Source organism: Lynx canadensis, chromosome A2, assembly GCF_007474595.2.
Source record: "Lynx canadensis isolate LIC74 chromosome A2, mLynCan4.pri.v2, whole genome shotgun sequence".
In the NCBI taxonomy this organism is placed as follows: Eukaryota; Metazoa; Chordata; class Mammalia; order Carnivora; family Felidae; genus Lynx; species Lynx canadensis.
In genome coordinates, this window is record NC_044304.2 from 125,225,274 (window position 1) to 125,249,296 (window position 24,023).

At 37.4% G+C, this 24,023-nt stretch overlaps 1 protein-coding gene across 1 annotated transcript in view; it reads right to left on the bottom strand.

Annotated features, from left to right (window-relative positions):
- Positions 1-896: 896 nt before the first annotated feature.
- The window catches only part of DPY19L2 (dpy-19 like 2), a 95,481-nt gene continuing 72,354 nt past the window's right edge, over positions 897-24,023 (bottom strand). Inside the window, exons 17-22 of the mRNA XM_030295318.1 lie at positions 19,407-19,431; positions 11,533-11,652; positions 10,437-10,611; positions 7,680-7,779; positions 6,215-6,340; positions 897-1,133 (exon numbers count right to left, since the gene is read on the bottom strand). Coding sequence (XP_030151178.1) covers positions 983-1,133; positions 6,215-6,340; positions 7,680-7,779; positions 10,437-10,611; positions 11,533-11,652; positions 19,407-19,431 — 697 coding nt within the window. The 3' untranslated portion in view covers positions 897-982. The remainder of the gene's footprint in view (positions 1,134-6,214; positions 6,341-7,679; positions 7,780-10,436; positions 10,612-11,532; positions 11,653-19,406; positions 19,432-24,023) is intronic.

Sequence of the window (24,023 nt, forward strand, 5' to 3'; positions counted from 1 at the left end):
ATCAATGTCCTCATCCAAACCCAAACATAAATGAGGATTTAGAAATTTGGTATTACAAAAGATGGCGATTGGAAAGATAGTAATCGGAAGGAAAGACTATGTCCAATGAGTGACAGGGCTGTCAAGATGAAAATGCCTTTGCTTCATTCGGGATCTAGAATCTTAAAATCTCATATGACAAATTTAACTAGATTTTCTTTTCTGATTATGTTTAACCCCAAAAGTTGGTCATGTACCATAGCAATTTTTATCTGGATGTTAAAAGAAAAACCACTGGATTATAAAGATAGATTAATAACCTGTTGAACTTAGGTTGGGAACTAATCAATAGAAAATACTTATCTGGTTGGGTAAATAAATTTCAAGAGATACAAAACATTATAAAATAGGTTGTTTTTAAAAATATTTAAACTGAAATGATAAAAAAATATTAAAAGCTATTAAAGATCTTTCCTGAGGGTTAGTAAAAGCAAAAACAACCTTAATAGACATGTGGTTACACACAAATTTCCTCATGGAGGTAAAGAAGTTGTGATCAGAATCAGGATTTTATGGAAGTGTCTTTCAGAAACTGCATTAGTCTATTCTAAGTGGTTTAAAGAGTTTGAGCTGGTACATGCTGGTACCAGAGAAAATCTGAAATAATTCACCTAGTTGGATTCAAAAGGACTCACATCTCCCCTTGATTTATTAAATCTCATTGTTCTTTTACATGTATTTTTCTTTAAAACTTTAAGATGGACATTCGTTTCTGCAGAATGAGATGATTTCGTCATTTAAATAACAAGCTTAATAAGGCTGACATTCAATGGAAAACAATGAAACAATTTACCTTTTAGTAATCAGAATAACTAAAATATTTTTATTATCTTCTTTTTAAGGATCCCTTATTAAAGCTTGTGATTTTCTTTTATGTAAATAAGCCAAAGTGATGGTTTTCTACACACCTCTTTGCATCACAGTGTGATAGGTAGTCTCGTTGTCAGTTAACCTTTAATACTCTGTACATACTATTTTGAAATACTGTGGTGAAGTAGGGCCTCGGGTCCGTGAGCAAGACGCTACATAAGGGAGGATTAGCTGTATTGGAAGGGTCTTCCACATCCCAAATTTCCAGCATACTGCACCCAGGCCTAAAAAAAAAAAAAAAAAAAAAAGGCACATATATATACCTATATTAAAAATGCATTCAGATACAGGGGAAATAGGTAAATTATAAAGTAGCTCCAAGTTTGGAGCCAAAGTCAAGACTAATTTATTTATTAAATAAATAAATAAATAAATAAATAAATAAAGTTTGGCTCCAAACTGAGCCAAAGTCAAGACTAATTTATTTAATACATGTTTTAAAGCATCATTTAAAAAAAAATATCAGTTCAACATTTGAGATAAAAATGAAATTATGCTGCATTTTCCTGTTCCACTTAAGCAAATAATCAGTATATTATTAAGCCTACCAATAAGGTCCAATATACATTCAGAAATACATATTTAAAAATTTATTTTCAAAATGAAATATAAATAGATATATTTTCAAAGTGGTGTCACCATCCAAGCATAAGGGCCATGAGTAGTAGGAGACAAATTAAAGGAGAGCTAATCTGATTCCTGATGAATTTCATATTTTTGAGCTTAATCTAACTTAGATTACCATGAAAACATATAGTCCAAGGTGAGGAAAGAAAGGTCTTTTGCCAGATTTGTTTTCTTCAACCCTTTCCTATTTTGGGTGGCTCTATGATTCAACTGCCTGGGATAATATTTCCCACTAGAGAATAACCCCACATGAGAGTCAGTAAAGGGAAGAAGTCAGACGAAATTGACTTAAAAAAAAAATTTTGTTAAGTTTATTTATTTTGAAAGAGAGAAAAACAGAGCACATGAGTGGGGGGGGGGGAGAGAGAGAGAGAGAGAGAGAATCCCAAGCAGGTCCTGTGCTGTCAGCACAGAGCCTGATGTGGGGCTTGAACTCATGAACCCTGATACCATAATCTGAGCCAAAGTCAAGAGCTGGATACTTAACAGACTGAGCCACCCGGGCACCCCAAATTGACTTTTATTTTTCAATAGCTATATTGTATACAATTTATATACAATAAAATGTACCCATTTTATGAGTAAAGTTTGATAAATATGGGCAAATATGTATAGGTGTGTAAGCACCACCATAATTGTAATACAGAAAATCCCCAGTACTGAAACAAGTTCCCTTGAGCCCTTCTGCTGTCAGTGCTCTCGCCCAAACTTAGCCCAGGAAAACACTGATCTTCTTTCTGCAATATAGTTTTGCCTTTTCTAGAATATTCTAGATATTTATATTCACTACAGCTTTCATGTGTTACTCACGTGATAACAATTCCATCCCTTTTCTTTCAATCTATACATGTATTTGTACTTAAAATGCATGTCTTAACAGGCAGCACATAGTTGGATTTTGCTTTTGTATTCAGTCTACTACTAATCTCTGCCTTTTGATTTGACTGTTCAGTCACATTCTTATTTGTGATTACTAAACGTTGTTTGATTTAGGTTTGAAGGTCACAAATTCAGAGAAGTTCTTCAAGAGCAAATTTTTCTCAAGTTTCTCCCTGCTTTTGTGTCACTTTCTAGAGACTTCAAATAGTTGTTTTTAATACCATTAAACCTAACTTTGCATGCATCCTGTTAACTGAAGCATCTGCATATTGGAACTATGTCCTTGCTTTGAGTAGTGCCATGGTAACTCTTAGAGGACACAGTTCCAATACACATCAGTTAACATGACGCTGAGCTCCATGGAACCATGCAAAGCAAGAACGCAGCTTTGACATGCTCAAGTTTCACCTAATATAGTACCATCCAAAGTGAAGAGTACCTGTGTTTTCACCCGATTCTTATAACTGTAATATCTGCGAGCATTAACTCAACCTTTTCCTGCCAATATTAACTGAACTCCTTCCAAAACTGGTTTCTTATGGGTCTTATGTTCAATTTCTTAGGGCCTTAGACAGACTATTAACTCCTAAATCCAGTTTGCCCAAACTAGAAAATCCAATTCACACTTTTCATTATTTTCCTTAAATGTCACACAGCCTTAGGGCTTTCAGGTAAGGAGTATGTGATACTTAATAGAACAGAGTTGTGAAGAAAAGCAAAAGCAGCCAATTTTGTAAAAAGACTGCCTTGAGAGAAAATGTGCTATTCCTTCTTTACAACTTATTCCTTCCGTTCTCAGAAGGCTATTAGTGATAGCTGTAAAAATGTTTTTCTAAGTACCAGAATTTTAGAAGAGTTCTTCTTTGCATAAATATTTACTTGTATATTTAGAGTAAGTTGTTTACATAAGTAAAAACACACAGATCTCAGTGTACAGCTCCATGAGCTTTGACAAATGCATCCACCCGTATAAAAAACATGTCAATCAAGATAATGAACACTGTCATTCTTCTAGGAAAAAGAAAAAAAGTTCTTGAATCCCTTTACAGAGTATTCCCACCACCACCTCCACCCCCTGCTCCATCATAACCAACTGCTATTCTGGTTTTTATTCCCATGAGTTTTGCATATTTTCAACTTGATAAAATGGAATCTCATAGTAGGTGCTCTTCTGTGTTTGGCGTCTTTCACTCAGTATGTTTTTGAGATTCATCCTTTTTACATTTCAGTAGTTTGTTCCTTTTCATTGCTGAGTAGCATTCCAGTATATGAACATACTACAGCTTGTTTATTCATTTTTCTCTTGATATTTGGGTTGTTTCCAGTTTGAGATATTATAAATAAAGCTCCTATAACATCCTCTATGGATATTTTCATGTCCCTTGTTTAAATTCCAAGGAGAATTGCTGAGTAATAGGCCAGAGATATGCTTAAATTTTTATAAGAAGCCTCCAAATACTTCTTCAAAGTGGTTGTATCATTTTTACTCCCATTGGCAATGTGGGAGATTTCTAGCATCCTTGCCAATATTTGGTACTTTCGTTAAGATTTTATCTGTTCTACAGTATATGTTACAGTATCCCACTGTGGTTTTAATTTGCATGTCCCTGAACACTGACAATATTGAGCATCTTTTCATGTATTTACTATTCACATATCTTCTTTCGTGAATTATGTCTGTCCAAGTCTTGTCCATTTTCAATTGTGCTATAAATGTATTATTTTATAAAATTTCTTCATACACAAAATATGTGTCTCCTTCATCAGATACATGCTCTGCAAATATTGTCTCCCAGTCTATGGCTTGGCTTTTCATTTTCCTAACAATATCTTTTGAGGAAAAGATTTCAATTTTGATGTGAACGATTTATTGATTTTTTTATAATGGTTAGTGATCTGTGTTCCAAGAAATCTTTTAATTTTAACTTTTACATTTAGTTCTGCAATCCATGTCAAGTTAATTTTTGTGTATGGGGTAGTATGGGTCATGGTTCACTTTTTCTTTGATACAGATATCCAGTTAGATCAGCAACATTGTTGAAAACAACTGTTTTTGCATTCAAGAAAAAAAATACTGTTTTAAAATTTTCTCTGAATTTTTTCTTTGATCCGTAAGTTATCCATAAGTTTACTGCCTTATTTCCAAATATGTATGGATTGACTAGATATCTATATTTAGATTTATAATTATTAATTTCTAACTTAATTCTGTAGGACTTCAAATCTTTTAAACACATTGAAGCCATTTTTATGGCCCAGCATGTGTTTTCTCTTGATGAAAATTCCATGTGCCCTTTAAAAGAATGTGTATTCTGCAGAATATATCTTCCTGTACTGTTCTATAAGAGTCAATTAGGTCAGGCTATTTGATACTTTTTGTTGTTTCTATCTTTCAATCCTTACACTCTTTTTATCTAATTTTCTCAGTAGAGAAAGTTAACATTTCCAGCTATGATTAAAAATTTGCTTATTTTTCTTTTAATTATGCATATTTCTATTTTGTGCACTTTGAAGCTCTGTTTAGATGCATACATTTTAATTTTTTTTAACATTTATTTATTTTTGAGACAGAGAGAGAGAGCATGAACAGGGGAGGATCAGAGAAAGAGGGAGACACAGAATCTGAAACAGGCTCCAGGCTCTGAGCTGTCAGCACAGAGCCTGACGCGGGGCTCGAACCCACGGACTGCGAGATCATGACCTGAGCTGAAGTCGGACACTCAACCGACTGAGCCACCCAGGCGCCCCTAGATGCATACATTTTAGAACTGTTACATATTTTTGATGATGAATTAATTCTTTTGACATTATAAAATGTCCATCTTTATCTGTGGTAATATGCCTTGTCCTGAAGTCTACTTTGTCTTATTAAATTTTAAATTAATGGATGTACACATACATTATGTTTCTGCTTCTTTTACAAGATGCCATTTCTTCCTAGATATATTTATTAGATATTAAAATTAGATATAAAAATTAGCTACTAAACTTGTGAACCTAGCTCTTCAAAAATGTTCTATAGTTGAATTCCTAATTACCTACAGGAGAAATGAAAATTCTTAATGTTAGGCCTAATACGACAAAGAACCTCTTAAGTCAAGGAATCTAAAAAAGGCCTCAAGATAACCTATTCGAATTTTGTGATTTCTAGAAACTATACTTAAGAATGTTTTTTTACTCTTTTCTCTTGAGTTATCTGAAACTTTTTTCATAAGTCTTATAAATTTAATGTTATCCACTTGTAATAACAGAATGCTAATGTCTCTATTGCTGTAAATTCAAATCTTTATTTCACACATCTAATAAAAATTATCATTAAGAATTTCAAACACTATGATAGAAAGCTACATTATGATGCTAAATTTAAATGAAAAAATCTGGAAGCTAAAACACACTATAGTTTTTAAATGATATTTACTTTTCTACATGAAATGATTTTAAATGCAATAGTGTTTTTTTTTTAAGTTTATTTATTTTGCGAGAAAGAGAGAGAGAGAGAGAGAGAGAGAGAGAGAGCAAGCGAGCAGGAGAGGGGAAGAGAGAGCGGGAAAGAGAGAATCGGAAGCAGGCTCCACACTGTCATGGGGCTTGATCCCAAGAACCATGAGATCATGACCTGAGTAGAAGTCAACTGTTACACGCTTAACTGACTAAGCCCCCCAGGCACCCCTCCCACAATAGTATTTCAGTGGAATTTGTTTAGAATAAAAATTCTTAAAGAATCACAACTACTATAATAAAGTAAAACAGTTGTGGCTTAAAGATATTCCATATTGTATAGCACAGGGCTCATACTCACTTAGTTCTCACAACACACCATGCCTCTTCCAAGACATAATAATTCACATGTAACGCCAACAATTTATCTCTCACTTCTTTTGCAGATTTTCGACTGTATGTGGAATAAACTATTTTTGTCCGGGCCCTTTACATTCAAAACACAAGTTAAATGTTTTAAAATAAATTAGAATAGACTAGAGAAATTTTGCTAGCAAATCAAAATCTTAATACTCACTGTATAGAGCATTCATATATATGACCTCAAGCAGCATGAATGTTTTGGGGATAGCATAGATTATTTTTGGATAGCAGTTTCCACATTCCTACTTAATTGTGCATGTGCTAAACCTTACAGTGGTTGGAATTTTGTATATACTGCTTGTTAGTGCTTACTGGAACGGGCAGATATAAACTGGTTTAGAGTCTAGAGCTGGGTAGCAGGATAATAGTTCAGGATAAAAAATTTGCTTTGTATAATGCATAAAATAATTAATCTGCTCATGGAACACATTCAGATAGAGGCTGAACGAGTGGAAACGTTTCAACAGATAATTTCATCTGTAGAAGCTCTGAAAAGCATCTGAATTGAAGTTGAAATGTAGCCAATCCAACATTGAGATAGAGGGCATCTAGTGTAACAGTCAGGTAGAGAAAATATCTTAATGGAAGTGTGAGAAACTGGATTATTTACCAAAATTTGGTACGAAAGATGATTTGGCCTTAAACAGGTGTTTTTATGAAATCCTGAGCAATTACCATTTATGCATTGGGAATTTCTTAAAATTTCAAGCATATGGGATGTCCAATGTCCACAACCAGACATAAAACTTTAAATAATTTAAAATGTTACCTCTAACAATAGGCCAAAGATGCATTAACAGGAAAAGATTACCCTGACAATTACTAAAATGATTAAAATAATTTTAAAAGTCAGTTATTTAAGGAAAACAAAACTTTCACACCTCAGTAAAAACCTGAGTTCTCATAACTGGCTAACAAAAAAACACCCTAAATTTTCATAAGTGCATACAGTATATAGCAAATTTCATATATTTTTTTTGTTTTTAAAAAAAACTAGGTATAGACCACCAATAAGAGGGAGAATGGTTTCTTAAATCAGGCAGAGGGGCTTGTGGAGTCCAGAGCAAGGGCTAGCCAACTACGCCCATGGGCCGGATCCATCCCATCTGCCATGACTAGTACTTAGCAGTTCTACTTCAACAGAGACACACATGCAGGCTAGTCATGTGACATCTTCACTCTGAGAAAAATTAACCTTTTTCCTTTTTTCAGAGGTTTATTAAACATCCTTTAGAGTCAACAGGCACATAATTATACTTTCTGGATGGTTATTACACATTTTTAAACTACCATCATGAGTATGAAGATGAGAACATATGCATGTGTATAAAACCTTCCCCATTTCTAAGAGCCGATATAAGTTGTAAGCGTGTCTAGTTGAAACATTTCAATCGGTTGCCAACCTCAAGTCTGCATCCTCATAATGCGGATGATTCACAATGGGGTGAAGGGTAGACAGCTTGACACTGGCCATTGTAGGCATGGCACCGGCAAAAACAGCATCTGGAAAGCAAGAATACCTTCCTTAATGCCATATTTTAAAGAGAACAAAGGTTCTTTTTCATCTATAATATTTGAACTCAAATTAAGAATACAAAATACATTTAAATAATCATCACTGGCACTGTTCTTATTCTTTGCTCAATATTGTCGACTATAATAGGAACCAACTTTGTTATCTCTGCGCGAGGAACTGTGTGAAATATTTTTACTAGGATTAAAAAATCTAGCTCGCACAACTCCGTAAAGTGGGCTATAGGTTATTCTTGTTTTGTAAATGAGGAAACAGACATCACAGGGGAGAGTGACCTGCCCAAGACTACACACCTCGGCAGTGTCAGAGCCAACCCTCTTAGCCGCTTCACTACCGCCTCCTGCCATGGTCAAGCTCAAGGTAAAGATGATACTACAAAAATTTCATATCTCGTCCTGATAATCTGAAATGCTAAGAACTGAGAGACTGTTACAAAGGGCAAGTCTCATGCTACATCTTTTAAAATGACCTTCATGGGCTGTGAACTGTGGTTTCTTGGAAGACAAAAAGACCAAATGCTGACCTCCTGGCACTGTTGTATAATACATTATTATATAATTTTGAAGGTTATTATCATTTTTAATCAGCATAATAAAATCATTAATAAGAACAAGACAGGTCATTCAGGTCTACTGTAAATAACTGTTCACTTGCAAATATAACAAGTATTCTAAATGTAACGTCAAATGAAAATCTCTACATAGGAATTAAATTTGCAAATATTTAAGTCAACCAATATAGAAATGTGTATTAATTATCACAAGATTCAATAATTAATGATGGAAAGCTCTTAGGCCAGAGCAGTGGTTCTCAACCAGAGATGATTTTGTTTCCGAGAGACACATGTGGTCAACTTCCGGAGACATTTTTGGTTGGCTCGCTGTGCGGGACAGAGGTGCTACTGGCAACTAGTGGGTAGGAGGAAGGGATGCTGCTAAAACTCTGTGATGCACAGGACACTCCCTAACATCAATAGTGTCAAGGTGGAGAAAACCTGGGCTAGAGGGACCCAAAGCCAGGGCCACAGTTATCAGGAGGACACGAGGCAGGCCTGTTCAGCAAGAGCTGTAATCACTGAAGAGAAACGATCTGTGGCAGAGATGGGGAGAAATGCTCTATATACTCTTCACTCGAGGTGATGAGATAAATATGAACACGGTGGGGGAAAGAATATGATATTTTCCTATATGTATACTGAAGTTTCCACATATACTCGACTGACCATATTAGAAAAAAGATCCCTTCTGACTTGACAGAGTCTCACTAATACATAACTTGGTGATTAGACCATGGGCTGGATTTCAGTTCTCACTTGTCCTCTCAACTGAGCACTTTTATGCAGTGCACAAACTATACAACCCTACGTGGGGGACCTGAACGTAAGCACTAGTCTCACCCATACTATAGAGCATCATGCTGATTTTAATACACATGCGGTAACCATAAAAGAACTCATAATATGAGGATGAAAAAAAGACTTATAAGAAGATCAAAGAAGAGACAGCTAAAACTGAGGTGGGAGTCTGTGAGAGTTATCTTAGAAGAAGTTGCCAAAGGTAGGCCCTCTCTGCCAGGAACCCAAGATGAACACTGGAACAAAGAAAGACACACTAAAAGATTGAGAAAGTAGGTACCCGGTAAAGCTTGGGAAAAATATCTAACTGGGAAGGGATAAGGGAGAGTAAAGGGAGTGCCTACACTTGGTACTCCTATAGGGAAAATTCATAAAAGGATTAATTTAAAAATTCTGATTAAATCGTCCTGGCAGCTATCGGCGATTTAGGTACTGTCACCTCTGAAAACCAACTATCTGAGCTGAAGCTTATAAAACTTACTTAAATGATGCCTAATTAGTAAAATGGCAACTGCCAAATAAATGATAAGAGGAAACTGACCCAAGGAGTCACAGGATGAATTTAAAGAAGCCATAGTGAACAACTAGTGCCAGAAAAAATTACTAAATATCAAAAATAGTTTGGGACAAGATTATAGATTAGTTATAGAAAATACTGTAGAAAACACTTATTCTCTGGAAAGGTTTTTCAACATGAAATAAATAACTTTGCTTGAGGTGGTTCTGGATAAAGACAGGAAGAAAAAAAGGTAAGCTAAAAGTGATATTTTAGAGTATTTAAAAGTAGGATTTACACTCATCTCCTTGAAATGATTTAGTGAAGAAAAAAGAATATCTGAGATTTTAACTCTTCTTGTGCGCAACTGGTTTTACAGAGTTGGATCAGACAGTCAGCACTGACTGAAGTGGAGAAGGAGTGCTGTTGACATTCCCATGGTCAGAAGTACCTTTTCCAATGGCCTGTAACTAGGTGTGGAATTTTGTTATTAAAGATTTCTTTTATTTGTCATTGGTAGAGTTAAAATACAATAATGATCTCAGAGTTATAATATATAACTGTGAACAATCATTAATTCCCCATGTTAATTAAAATTCCTGAGTTATCTAGGAGGCATTTAAAGAGGGCACACAATTGTTTTTTGAAAGGGTTTGATTTGGTGGATGCTGCAATTAGCATGCTCAAAATCTGTGAGTGTATAAATGTCACCATGTGTGTGTATTTTTAAATGTGTGTATGTTACTAACTATACATATAACCAGACAGCTACATACCTGGTCTAGTATTGTATGTGATCCATTGTATCAGTTCTTCCTGAGGCAAATTATTAAATTCTCCTATTATGCTCCATTGATTATGGAGGTTTGCACAACCCTGTATTGACATCACTACTAGAATGCCAAAGATAACATTCTCAAAGCGAACTCTGCAAAAAACCCAGCCGAAGAGCTGAAATGAAAGAAACCATTTATTTTTAATTCTTATATGAAGAGTGCTATAGGGCAGTAAGAAACTCTCACCTTGCTACTTTAACCAAGGTGGATTACCATTTGATACGATCAATGCACTAATAATATACGGAACTGCCATCACCTACTGTTTAAACATAGTAAATATTTTGGAATTACAGGGCCACTAAAAATGGAACTTTCTTTCCTCTCGAAAGAATTAAGGCAGAAATACACCTTACCCTTCTAGTACTGATTTACCACCAAGGATTAAGATCAGTAAATCACAAAATAATGGAATATCCTCGAACTAAGTCCTGTAACATCTGCCTTTCACGGGGCAGGGTGGGGGGGCGGTCATCTATGGAAACCCCACTAGCAGAAACACATATTCCTCCTGGAAAAATAAGCATTATGATATTCTAAGACAAGACACTTATCATCAAAGCTAAGTAAGATGTTTCTAGAAGTGCACTGGTCCCCAAATTCTAGCTACTTTGTATATAATGGTAACAGAACTCCCAAACTGACAACTTTCCCTCGGGGTTCTTGGAGCCAAACAGGACAATACTAGAGAAATTCACCTGTATCTACTCTAGTATTAGAACATTTGAGGACAGTTTTGATGCGTCAAGAAACTCTTGCACAGACCTGAACTCTAAAAAACTATGTCTGTGGACAGAATACTAACAGAGGGGAAAGTGTGCCTCCTCAGTTGTCATAAAAGTATCGGTTAAAATCTAAGAATAATTTTCAAAGCTACTCAAAGTTGCTTTTGTTATTCAGAGTTAATCATGAAATAACATTTTAAATAATTTAAACCAAGTTTTCTTATGTTTTGGATTACTCAGCAAAGCCATGGCCACTACCCTGCTGTTACTATAGTTACTACAGTACAGTTACACAAGGATGAATGCCTTACCCGTCGAGAGCACACCAAGGAAGCTACAACACACATGTGAGGTGTTAGAAACAACTTCAGCCTCATAATTAAAATGGCAAGGATAGTGAACGCTAACAGTTGCAATGTGTGAAAAATCAGCTGTAAAAACAAAAAAAATGACAATTTCACTTTATATATTTTTAAATAAATATAAAATATATTAAAACTATTATTTGCTAGGATAAGGATCTTTTAATTGAGTTATAAGTCTGTTAATATTCATTAATTCATTCAACAAGATTTATCAAATGTCTATTATATGCCAGGTACTGTTCTGGGGGCTCTGGATACAGCAGTGAACCAAACAACAGTGAGGCACTGCTGCCCTTGGGAGGCTTACATTTTAGAACATTTATTAAGGAGAAACAAACATGGTCATAGCAACTAAATGGACCCATTACAGAGTCTATTAGAAAGTGGTAAGTTCAGTGGAGAAGAGACTGGACCAAGGAAAGGAGACTGGGAGGACACGGTGTGGAGTGAGGCCCCAGGTGGGAGCAGTTGAGACTGCAAGTGGGATCATCAGGGTGGGCCTCATGGGAGAGGTGGTATTTGAACAAGACCCACAAAAGGTGAAGGAGTGAGCCACAGACACATACAAACATGCAGTGCTTCACAAACTTGTGTGTCATTCAGTCACATAGCAAAACAATTTTGTTAAAGTAGTGGAATTACATATATCAATATTTGTACTGATTAGGACTCCCCATTTTTATTAAGATGGGGTTCTACTGAGCAGAGGTTTTAGACAAAACTTTTCTAACAGACATATTCATAAAATATCAACCGATTCTTCACTAGAAAAATAATGCAACCGAAAGTGGAAACTGAATATTCATGTTCTCTCTAATTTTCAAATTAAATATTAAAGATAGCCTCATCTATAAAATTGAAAAATATTAAATCAATGCTGAGTGTTAGAGAAGATGCCACAAAACACACACTGAAATAATTAATTGGTACATTTCTGTAATTTGGCAATATTTATCAAGACACTACTAAGGAGCCAACCCCCCTGAGTTAAATTTCCATTCTAACCTAAGGGAATAATCAAGACAAAAAATGCTTCTACAAAGATGATCATTGAAGTGAATTTTTAGCAGCAAAAATAGAAACAATCTATGTGACCAATATAGAGAAGTAAATCACCACATTTACCACATGTATAGAGCCATTAAAGATTACATGTTAGAAAATTATATAATGGCATGGAGAGGTTTCAGTGTGTATAAAATTATGTACTTACAAAATATTAATTTTGTGAAAAACATGTGTATGTATGTGTATATATATGTATACACACACATATATGTATATATCACACACACATATATATATAAGTGTGGGTGTGTATATATACATACATACACACACACACACACACACACACACGCACGCACACGCATGGGGGGGTAGGGAGGAAGGCTATAAAAATATATACCTAAAAAGTGAACAGAGGTTATTCCTGAATGGGGATTTTCCTGAACTTTCTAAAATTTTTAAAATGTTATTTTTATATTTAGAAATATATAATTTATACACAAAACATAATGCAAAACTGTGCCCAAAGCTGTATTTTTTTCCTTTTTCAGTAAAGATGTTTAAAAATGGAATTTGCTAATTTTTTCATAATTCTTCAACCCAAAGCTGGAACGTGGAAGACTTATTTCAAAATCAACCCTTCAGGAGCACCTCGGTGGCTCAGTAGGTTGAGGGTCCGACTTTGGCTCCAGTAGTGATTTCAAGCCCCACATAGGGCTCACTGTTGTCAGGGTGGAGCGTGCTTCAAATTCTCTATCCCACTCTCTTTCTGCCCCTCCCCTACTCGCACTGTCTCTCAAAACTTAACATTAAAAAAAAAAAAAAAACAATCCATTTTTTTTTGTTAAATTATTTATTTTTAAATTTTTTTTAAATTATTTTTGACAGGAAGTGCCAGTGAGGAGGGGCAGAGAGGGGTGGAGGGAAAGAGGATCTGAAGCGACTCAGTACTGACAGTACAGCACCCAATACAGGGCTTGAACTCACAAACCATGAGGTCATGATCCATGCTCAAGTCCGCTGCTCAACCAACTGAGCCACCCAGGTGCTCCCTTCATTTTTCTTTAGTCAAACTCCTCTTTGGACAAAATCAGGGACATGATGTGGAGAGAACAAAAGACATCAACGTATTTCATACCCGAATAGGTCCTTTTGTTTAGGACCATTAAATCACAGATTGGTAGATTACAGGGGCCATCTTCTTTAATCATCTATCCAAAATAGAGATCTCTTCTATAAATCTAAGAACTGGGTATTCACTAATTCCTGAAAAGGAATATGCCAAAGGGAGTGCCTGGTTATGATTATGGACAGCTGAAAATGTTAGAAAATCTTTCCTAAAACTGAACCAGTGTCTCCAGTAATTTCCACATCTCTGCAACTACACAAAATTAGTCTAAACCCATTCACACATGACAGTTCTCTATTATCCAAATACTGTAATCATGACTTTGCACTAACCCCACCTTTACCTTTAGAAAGCTTTCTATTTTTAAGCTAAATATTCAGAAACTTGGATCACTGTTCTGTATTGCCACAATTCTGGTTCCCTTGCTCTGGACATGGTACAGACTACCCATGTTTTTGTTAAAATGTGGCATCTAGAAATAGACTACCATAGATATGGTCTAATTAATGCAAGTACACATGACTTTTCCCAATATGCCTTCCTTTGGTTATTCTGAGCCACAGATGAGACTATCATGGTCTCTGCTAAATCCCATCACTTCTACTTTATTTTTCCATCATTTCTTCTTAGGACCAACTTCTCATGTGACCAAAATTAAATCCAAGGTAATAATTCTTCTTGACTTTCCTCTATCATCTAAAGGCTGAAAGGACTTTGTTTTCATGGGGAGACCTGAAAGATCCCTACCATTTTCTTATCTTCCCCGCATACTGCTTTTTGTGGGTGCATGACATAGAACAGCCATCCCAAATGGCACCACTTATGTTTATTTTTTATTGTCATCCACACGCTCCAACCACTCTTCTACTCACAGGCTACTGACTTTCTATGGAGCTCTCTTGCCAGTTATTTGACCTTCTAAACTATCAAATAGCTTTCTTTTTAACTACCAAATGGAAGACAGAAGGTTACAGTCAAAAAGTACAATTCAGGAGGCACCTGGGTGTCTCAGTTGGTAAAGTATCTGTCTGGCTCAGTTAATGATCTTATGGTTTGTGGGTTTGAGCCCCACATCAGGTTTTGTGCTAACAGCTCAGGGCCTGGAGCCTGCTTCAGATTCTCTGTCTCTCTCTCTCTGTGCCCCTCCCTGACTCATGCTCTGTCTCTCAAAAACGATAAATGTTAAAAAAATTAAAAAGTACAGTTCAGGTGTGCCTGGGTGGCTTAGTCAGTTAAGCATCTGACTCTTGATCTTGGCTCAGATCACGATCTCACAGTTTGTGAGTTCAAGCTCTTCATCCGGCTTTGTGCTGGGGGTATGGGGCCATCCCTCTCTCCGCCCCTCCCCCGGCTCTTTCTCTCTCTCAAAATAAATAAACTTAAAAAAAAAAAAGTACAGTCCAAAAATCTGTACTATATGTACAGTGTTGTCAATTCGTTAGTACTTCTGTCCACATAAAAAACTAGGAAAATCCTCACAACATCTTTTAGAGGCTGGAAACAAGGAAAGAAGAGAAGCCCAGCAAACTGTTCACTACCCATCTTTGGAGTAAGTGAGCCAACTGGGTAAAGTGTGAAGTAGCAGCTACCAAGCACAAAGAAAACAAAGACTAAGTACGGAAGGCCAGTCCAAGTGGCAGATTGTCCTGGTCAAAACTACCTCCCACAACAATGTAAAAATGTCTTGAGAACATGGTAGGGATGCCCTTCACTGGCACAGGTAACAGAGGGCAGACAAAAGGTCCAAAAGGCACACAAATTTAAAAGTGGGAATTTACACAGCGTTTAACTTATACTAGGCATTATTCTAAGTATCTTACATGGAACTCATTTAATCCCATAGCCACCACATGAGCTAAGTGCTGTTATTACTGCTGTTGTTTTGGTTGTTCCCAAAAAGATGTAAAGTAACTTGGCTAAGATCACAAAGCCAGTAAATGGAAGAACAAGGATGTGAGGCCAGCCAGATCCTAGGTCTGTGTCTTTAACCACTATACTTCCTCTCCAAACAATACACTATCAACCACATGGTTCTGTTAGTCCATGGACACAGACTTGTACAGACCACAACATATATCACTCAATCCATTTCTTCAAAAGAAGTAATTCTCCCCCCAATTCTGTATTACTTCACTCCTTCAATAGGATACCTCTATATTGGTTCAGACAGCTTCAGCTGTATGTCACAAAAAACTCTCTGGCTGGCTGTAGAAAAACTTTACTTATGATAAAAAACACAAACTCAACGGACTTAAAATATAAAGAATCAAATATAAACTAATGAAATTGGTTAGGGATTGGGAAAAGAGTGAAGGCTGATACAGACTGGCCATCATGGACAAAAGGAGGTATGAGTGGGTCAAGAGAATATTCAGGATTGAACACCCTCAGTGTTATCCCTCCCTCGCCTATCTTCACAGTAGCTCCTCATTGATACTATAACATTCTGGCAATAAATATTGTTTCTAACTCTTTCCCCTCTTTTTCTTTCCTGCGAATTACTAGGTACTCCACCAATTTCTAAGCCCATAAAATAGAAAAATTGGTTAAAAGAAACCAACTTATGAAATAAATAAAATACAGATAAATACATTAAATTGGGAGGAAAAAAATCACCACAGAATCCTTTCATCTAACAAAGTTTGCCAATTATCATGACACTACAGAGGTAACCCAGGGATTTATTTAATGAGGTGAAGGTTGTGGACTGCCCTGGATTCAGAGGGTTGGCACAAAGCAAGGAATTTAGAACTTATTCCCTAATTATCCTAAGGACTCCTTACCTAATCCTGAAACAAGCTGGAATGTAGAAACTTTTGTTATCATATCACATCCAGAGTAAGATGCACCCTCTACCCTTCTCAGGGCTATGCCTTCTGTACCCTATCATCCCTAAGATGAAAACAGTCCATCTCCAAAACCTTGTAAGGAGACAGATTTCTCAAGTTTGAGTGGGATGAGGAGCCAGCAAGACATAAGACCACATCGGCACTGCTCAATATACTTTCTTTCCGGAAGTCTACAGTTTTTAGACATCTAATCTATGTATCAGGAGTTAACAGACTCTCTTTAGTTTAAAAAAATTAACAGATTTGCTGTCACTGTCTTTTAGTCTGCTTGACTTCTGACTGCCTTTTAAAAAGCTATCCTCTCTACTGCCAACAGGGCGAAAATATCTACAACTCAGATCTGACTATACCACCTCTCCTAAACAATAAAGTCCAGGAGACAGTCCAGTGTCTTTGCATACAAAATCACCAGAGTCTGAACCTGGGTCGTTTCCTGCTACTTCTTGCCTTCTCCATGCATCAGCAATACTGATTTGCCTGCAGCTCTGAACATAACTTACTACTTTATGGCTTCCTTATACACACACATGCTTTGACTTTGGAAAACTCCTCCTCTAAGGTCATTAATAAAATCTTTCCCTAACTACCCTTATCTCCTCCACACAGATTTAATCACTTCTTCTGCACTACTGGTCTATCTACTTCCTCCGTCATGGCACATATAATGAGGTGTTCACGTTGCTTGTCTTCCTCCACTATACATTAAATTCCATGAAAGCACGGACCTGGTGTACAGGTGCACATAATAAAGATTGAGTGGATTAGTATCCAGAGTTAACAGAAAAAATTAAAATGGATAAAACAAAGATAAATGGAGAAATGAAAGACAAGAAGAAAGCAAAAGAATGTGAAAAATGAGGGCAGAAAATTAAGGAATACTTTGTTTCTAAAAAGAGGTGGATTTTATTTTTTTTTTATTATTTTGCTATTTATTTTAAGTTTATTTATCCATTTTGAGAGAGCGAGCAGGGGAGCGGTGGAGAGAGAGGGAATGAGCAAGAAACCCAAGCGGCAACAGCGTGGAGCCCGATGTGGGACTCAAACCCATGAGCTGTGAGATCATGCATGACCTGAGCCGAAACCAAGAGTCAGATGCTTAATGGACTGAGCCATCCAGGTGCCCCAAGGTGGGTTTTAAATACAGTATGATAAAATATGAAGTATGAATGTGCACCACTAAGTAAAGTGGACAATGTGACATGGCTGACTTGCATAAGAGCAGTTCACGTTAGGTGGTAGCATGTGGTGAACGATTAACAGCACGGACTCTGCTGCTACATGGCCTGGGTTCATGGCCCTCGGTTCCACAAAGCTAAGGTCATTTCAGCTTTGCGACCCTAAGTTACTCAACTTCTCCATGCCTCAGTTCTCTTTCACCTGTAAGATATACAAAATAATAGTACTTACCTCAATGGGTTGTTGTGAGAATTAAATTATAAAGAGACATAAATCACTTCCCCAAAATGCCATGCACACAGGAAGCAGTAAGGGCTGACTACTACTTTGAGGGCATTGGAGACGGACTGCTAGTGTTCAAATGCAAGCTTTAGTAACAAATAGCTGTAGACCTGACAAAAGCTATTTAATTTCTTTAGGTCTTCACTCCGTGGCCCAGACCGCTTTGCTTTTCTTCTCAGACAGGCAGCTAGACTTCATTTCCCAAGCTCCCCAGCAGTCAGGCGTGGCCGCATGCCTGAGTTCCAGCTGCAGGCAGGAAGTTCACATTTCCATTTCCAGGCCTAGCCCTTACAAAACCTCCAGTGCACCCTCTTCCCTCTTCTTTCTCCTTTGCTGATTCAATGCAGACAAGCGCATCGATCCTCCAGTGCAGGCTCTTCCCTGTTCCTTCTCCTGTGCTGACATGAGGAAGACAAGTACATGGGCCCCAGAAGCCACACGCTGAAGATGGCAGAGCTATAAATGGAAGGAATCTGGGTTCCTCAATCACTGCCTGTTGGAGGGCCACCTGCTAACCAGCAACTCCTAGTTTTAACTTTATGTCAGCAAACAATGAAACTTCTACTGAGTTAAGTTACTGAAATGTTAGTGTTTGTCTCCGTAAAAGCTACTATCATCTAATTAACATAATTTTCTTATTTGCAAAGCGGGAATAATATCATGAGAATTAAACAGCACAGTACATGGCACATAGTAACTACTATAAAATATTCATTATCATTATAGGCTGTTTTCATTAGGTTCAAATTCAATTGTGAGAATTACAAATTCTCTTGTAAATTTGACCTTACCCTTGAGACTCAAAGTGCTAATACTTAGGAAATCTTATTTCTAGCCCCTGATTTCTAGCTTTCTCTTCATATGCCACAAAATAATTTAGCACCATATAAAATGTTGTCTTGTTTGCATCAGGTCTGTTGAAAAACTATACACATTTGAGGGCAGAAACATTGCTATTCCACCTTCTGTGTCCGGGAACACTGCTAAGATTGTAGCTGACTGACCATCAAGTCCATGTGTGGCAGCAGGCCACCAGTCACAGGGCCACGGGTATCCACCCGGATAGGCTCTAGCTGACTAGAGCTACAGGCTCAGTGGGCTAGGAATTAATGCTTTTATTATTGAACGGATAAAAGAATGAATGAATTAATGAAGGTAATTTAATTATGCTCCGTGGTCGTCAATGAGCCTTCTGGTTTTCAAATCCTTCCTACTGTTCAAAAGAGCAGATGGAAGCATGGGAAGGATCGCCAAAATGTATTACCAGTGCTGAACCACAGAAGCACGACTGACAGTGCAAGGCAGTACCTTTGTGAATTACCCTTGAACTAGAATTTAACACACAAATATAGCAGAGATTAAAATGAAGGCCTTACCTCACCATGTTCAAGGAGCTGTTTTCTGGAATAAAAAACATTCTGTATTTAATGAATGTCCACTATGATTACATAAAAATAAACTGCATTTATTTGTTCTTAGATTTAAAAAAATTTGATTCTCTCTAAACTATTCAGTAACATGAATAAAAAAAATAAAAATGTTAGACAATATCACTAAAAATTACAGCAATATGAAGGCAGGATTGACAGTTATCCTATTTAAGGTATATAAAAAAGCCATGCTTTGGTTAAGATAAAATAGGTTTTACTGATTGCAGGAGATTGTACCTCTGTGTGAACTTTTAAAAAAGAATTTATATTAAATATTCAACCATGACAAGCATATATATTGTTTTAGATAAGTACTGCTGGACTTTTGAGTTACTTTCATTTTTGACAACTGTAAGTACCATGAACATCCTTGTACATAAAACCCTGAGCATCCCTGAATACTTCCTTAGGATAAATTTCTAGAATAAACATTATTGGGTAAAGCATATAAATATTTTTATTTCCAGAAAAGCTTATGTCTAAAAGTTTACAAGATTTGTATGGTGTACCTACTGAGCTCTAGGCACTGTGCAGGGAACACAGCATAAACAGTGTAAACATTGCCCTTCTCCTCTTAGGCTGCATGTTAGACTCACACAACAGGTACAGAACTATTTCATTGTTCCACTGAGAAGACTGGAGACTTCAGTTTTACATGCAGACTTCAGTTTTACATGCAGAGAGGCCTTCTTCTAATATGGATTTTGGGGTTGGAGAGAAAAGTTACACAGTTCAAGTAAGAAAGTACGAAGTAAGGGAAGTTCAAGGGCACACACAGATCTAGAGATTTTTTTTTTTTACTTTTTATTTTTTATTTTTAAAGGCTGGTCAGGGGAAGGCCTGTCAGGAAAGCATTACAATCACCAAATTACTCTGCTTCCATTGAGGCCCCTTCCTGACTTGCTCAGTGGAGGGAGGGGCCAGGGGGTGTGGCTTCCCACTGGTCCTGAAATCTGGGCACAACAGAATGCTGCAGTGAATTGCCTTGTGCAGAGGAGAGGCCTTGAGAATAGCCACTGATGTGAATAAATCTAGTAGCTAATTTAAAATGTGAATATACAACCAAATCTGCAAACAGAAAAATTAATAGATAAAAATTAAAGAAATTAAATTGATAAAAAGCAACAACAGATTTTCAAAAAAGAGAGGCTAAGCACAAGATGAAGAGACCTACAATTCTCTGAGGTAAAGAAAGATGTGAATGTTCAGATTTAAATGTCCTACAAATTAACAAACATATAAAGTACACACACAGCCACACGTACATATGCACATGCATATCTTAAAACTCTATAAATTTCCAGAGAGCAAAACTTTATATAAAATTTCTCATGTGTAGGGGCTCAGTTGGTTGAGCGTCCAACTCTTGATTTTGGCTCAGGTCATGATCTCACCATTCATGGGTTTGAGCCCTGGCTCAGGCTGTGTGCTGACAGCGTGGAGTCTGCTTGGGATTCTCTCTCTTCCTTTCTGCCCCTCCCCAGCCTATGCACTCTCTCGCACTCTCTCTCTTAAAATAAACAAACTTAAAAAAATTCTCATCTGTAATGCTCAATGCTAGAAAACGATAAAGCAACATCTACAAAATGCTGAAAAAAATCCCAGGAACACCTATTAAACAAACCATCAACTTAATGTGAGGGCTAAGTAAAGGTATTTTTCAAACAAGAAAGCACTCAGAAACCCTTGGGAGGAAAACACTGTGGCACCACTCCCAGCAGGAGCTGCCGTTGCACCGCTCTGGAGGCAGGGCTGCCGTCCCGCACAAGCCCTCACACAAGCCCTGTGCATATCAGGTAGAGAGACATGGCCACTCTGCGTACACCAGCATTTCAGACCTCTGTGGCTGCTCTGCAAACACCAATGCCTCAGGTGTGAAACCAACGCTGCTGCAGGCTAGCCAGAACCCCAGACCCACTGTTGCTTTATGAGTGCCTGCACTCCAGACCCCAGCCTTGCAGTCCTTTGATGCACATCCGTGTCCTGCAAGTTGTCACCAACATGAGCCAGCCAGTGCCCCGCACCCAGAAGTCATTGTTTCTCCATGAATGCCCAGGCTGCAGTCCCCGAATTGTGCCTGCTCCACGTACACTCACATCTCAGGAACCAGATTCACCACTACAGGAGGCTAGCCAGAACTGCTGGAGCCCAGAGCCACCATTGCTCTGCAAGCACACGAGTTCCAATCCCCAGCAACACAGCTGTCCCATGGTCACCCACGTATCAAACACCACTGCCACCATGACCACAAGGGCACCCACAAGACAAACCCAGTGCCAAAGGAGATACCGGTGGTCAAGATACCTTGACCACAACGTGCACCATGGGAGAAAAGATCAAGTGGTCCCCAGAAGTTTCACCACTGCAGATCCCAGCAGATCACCACCATTACAGACACCCACAGCCTTGGTCATTGAAGACGCCTGCAATCTTCACTGACGCTAACCTCAGCTGATAGAGCTGCACAAATACTACAGTGTTGAGCCTTCCCCAAGAATGGAAACAGCACTCCCTACCTGGCTCCTTGCACCCACCTGCAGGTAAAGGTCTTTCCTCACCAAACCAGACCCTAAAATCTGAAAGAGGTGATTGCTCCATGAAATTGAAGAGATCAAGGCAAGGCTACAAGAAATGAAAAATCACGGAAGTGTAACACAGTCAAAGGAACACAATAATTTTCCAGTAACTGACCCCACAGAAATGGAGATCTATGAATTGCCAAAGAATTCAAAATAATTGTTTTAAGAAAGATCAGTGAACTACAGAGAGTGCAGACAACTAAATAAAATTAGGAAAACAATACATGAATAAAACAAGAAGTTCAACAGCTAGAAATTATAAAAAGAACCAAACAAATTCTAGAGCCAAAAAAATACAATAAATTAAATGAAAAATGCAATATACAGCATCAATACCATACCTGATCAAGCAGAAGCAAAAACATGGGAACTTGAACAGTGATTAATTTGAAATTACCAGTGAGAAGAGGAAAAAAAAAAAGAATGAAAATGAGTGAAGAACGTTTATGTGAATTATGGAACACCATCAGAAGAAACAATATTTATATTATGGCAGTCCAACAAGGAGAAGAGAAAGGACAGGAATCTTATTTAAAGATCAGCTGAGGGGTGCCTGGGTGGCTCAGTCAGTTAAGTGTCCGACTTCAGCTCAGGTCACGATCTCGCGGTCCGTGAGTTCGAGCCCCGCGTCGGGCTCTGTGCTGACAGCTCAGAGCCTGGAGCCTGTTTCAGATTCTGTGTCTCCCTCTCTCTGACCCTCCCCCGTTCATGCTCTGTCTCTCTCTGTCTCAAAAAATAAATAAACGTTAAAAAAAAATTAAAAAAAAAAATAAAGATCAGCTGAAAACTTGCCAAATCTGGAGAGATCTAGATATCCAAGCACATGAGGCTCCAGGTACCAATACAAATTACCCCCCCCCCCCCCCCAAATTCACTAGACCCATCATGATGAAATTGTCAAAACGAAAGACAAAGAATAAACTGTCAAAGCAGTAATTATCTCATAAAAGGGAACCCCCCTAAGGCCATTAGCAGATTTCTCAGCAGAAACCTTGCAGGTCAGGAGAGGATAAGATGTTATATTCAAAATGCTCACACTAAAAAATCTGCTAACAAAGCAGGGCATCTGGGTGGCTCAGGTGGTTAAGCGCCTGACTTGATTTCAGCTCAGGTCACGATCTCATGGTGAGACCGAGCCCATGCTGGGTTCTCTGCTGCTGGCGCAGAGTCTGCTTAGAATTCTCTTTCTCCCCCTCCCTCTCTCTCAAAAATAAGAAATCTAAAAAAAATCTGCCAACTAAGAATACTTTACCCAGCAATGCTATCCCTCAGATAAAATGAAATAACTTTCTCAGACAAACAAAAGCTGAGTGAGTTCATCACCACTAGACTTGCCTTAAAAAAATGCTAAAGGAAGTTATTTATGCCACAATGAAAGAATGCTAATTAGTAACCTAAACATATATGAAAATATGAAACTCACCGTAAAGTTAACTACACAAATTAGGAATACTCTAATGTTGTAATAGTGGTATATAATCGCTTAACTCTAGCATAAAGGTAAAAAGACAAAAGTATTTAAAAATAAATAGAGCCGTAATAATTTGTTAATGGATACCACACAGAAAGATCTAAATTGTGACATCAAAAGGATAAAAAGGGGAAGTGAAAGAAAAAAGCTGAGATTTTGTATGTGATTGAAGTTAAGTTTTTATTGGCTTAAAAGAGACACTTACAAGATGTATTATGTAATAAGCCTCATGAGAACCATAAAGCAAACAACTACAGTAGATACACAAAAGATTAAGAGAAAGGAAACAAAGCATACCAGTATGGAAAAGGAAGACAGCATGAGAAGAAGAAAGGAACTATGAAACAGAAAGCATCTAGGTGGCAAAACAAGTCCTTATCTATCAACAATTATTTTAAATGTAAATGAATTTAATTCTCCAACCCAAAGAGAGTGGCTAAACAAATTATACATAATTTAATTTATTTAGGTGTTTTGATGTTGGATGCATATAGATTTATAGATGTAGATGTA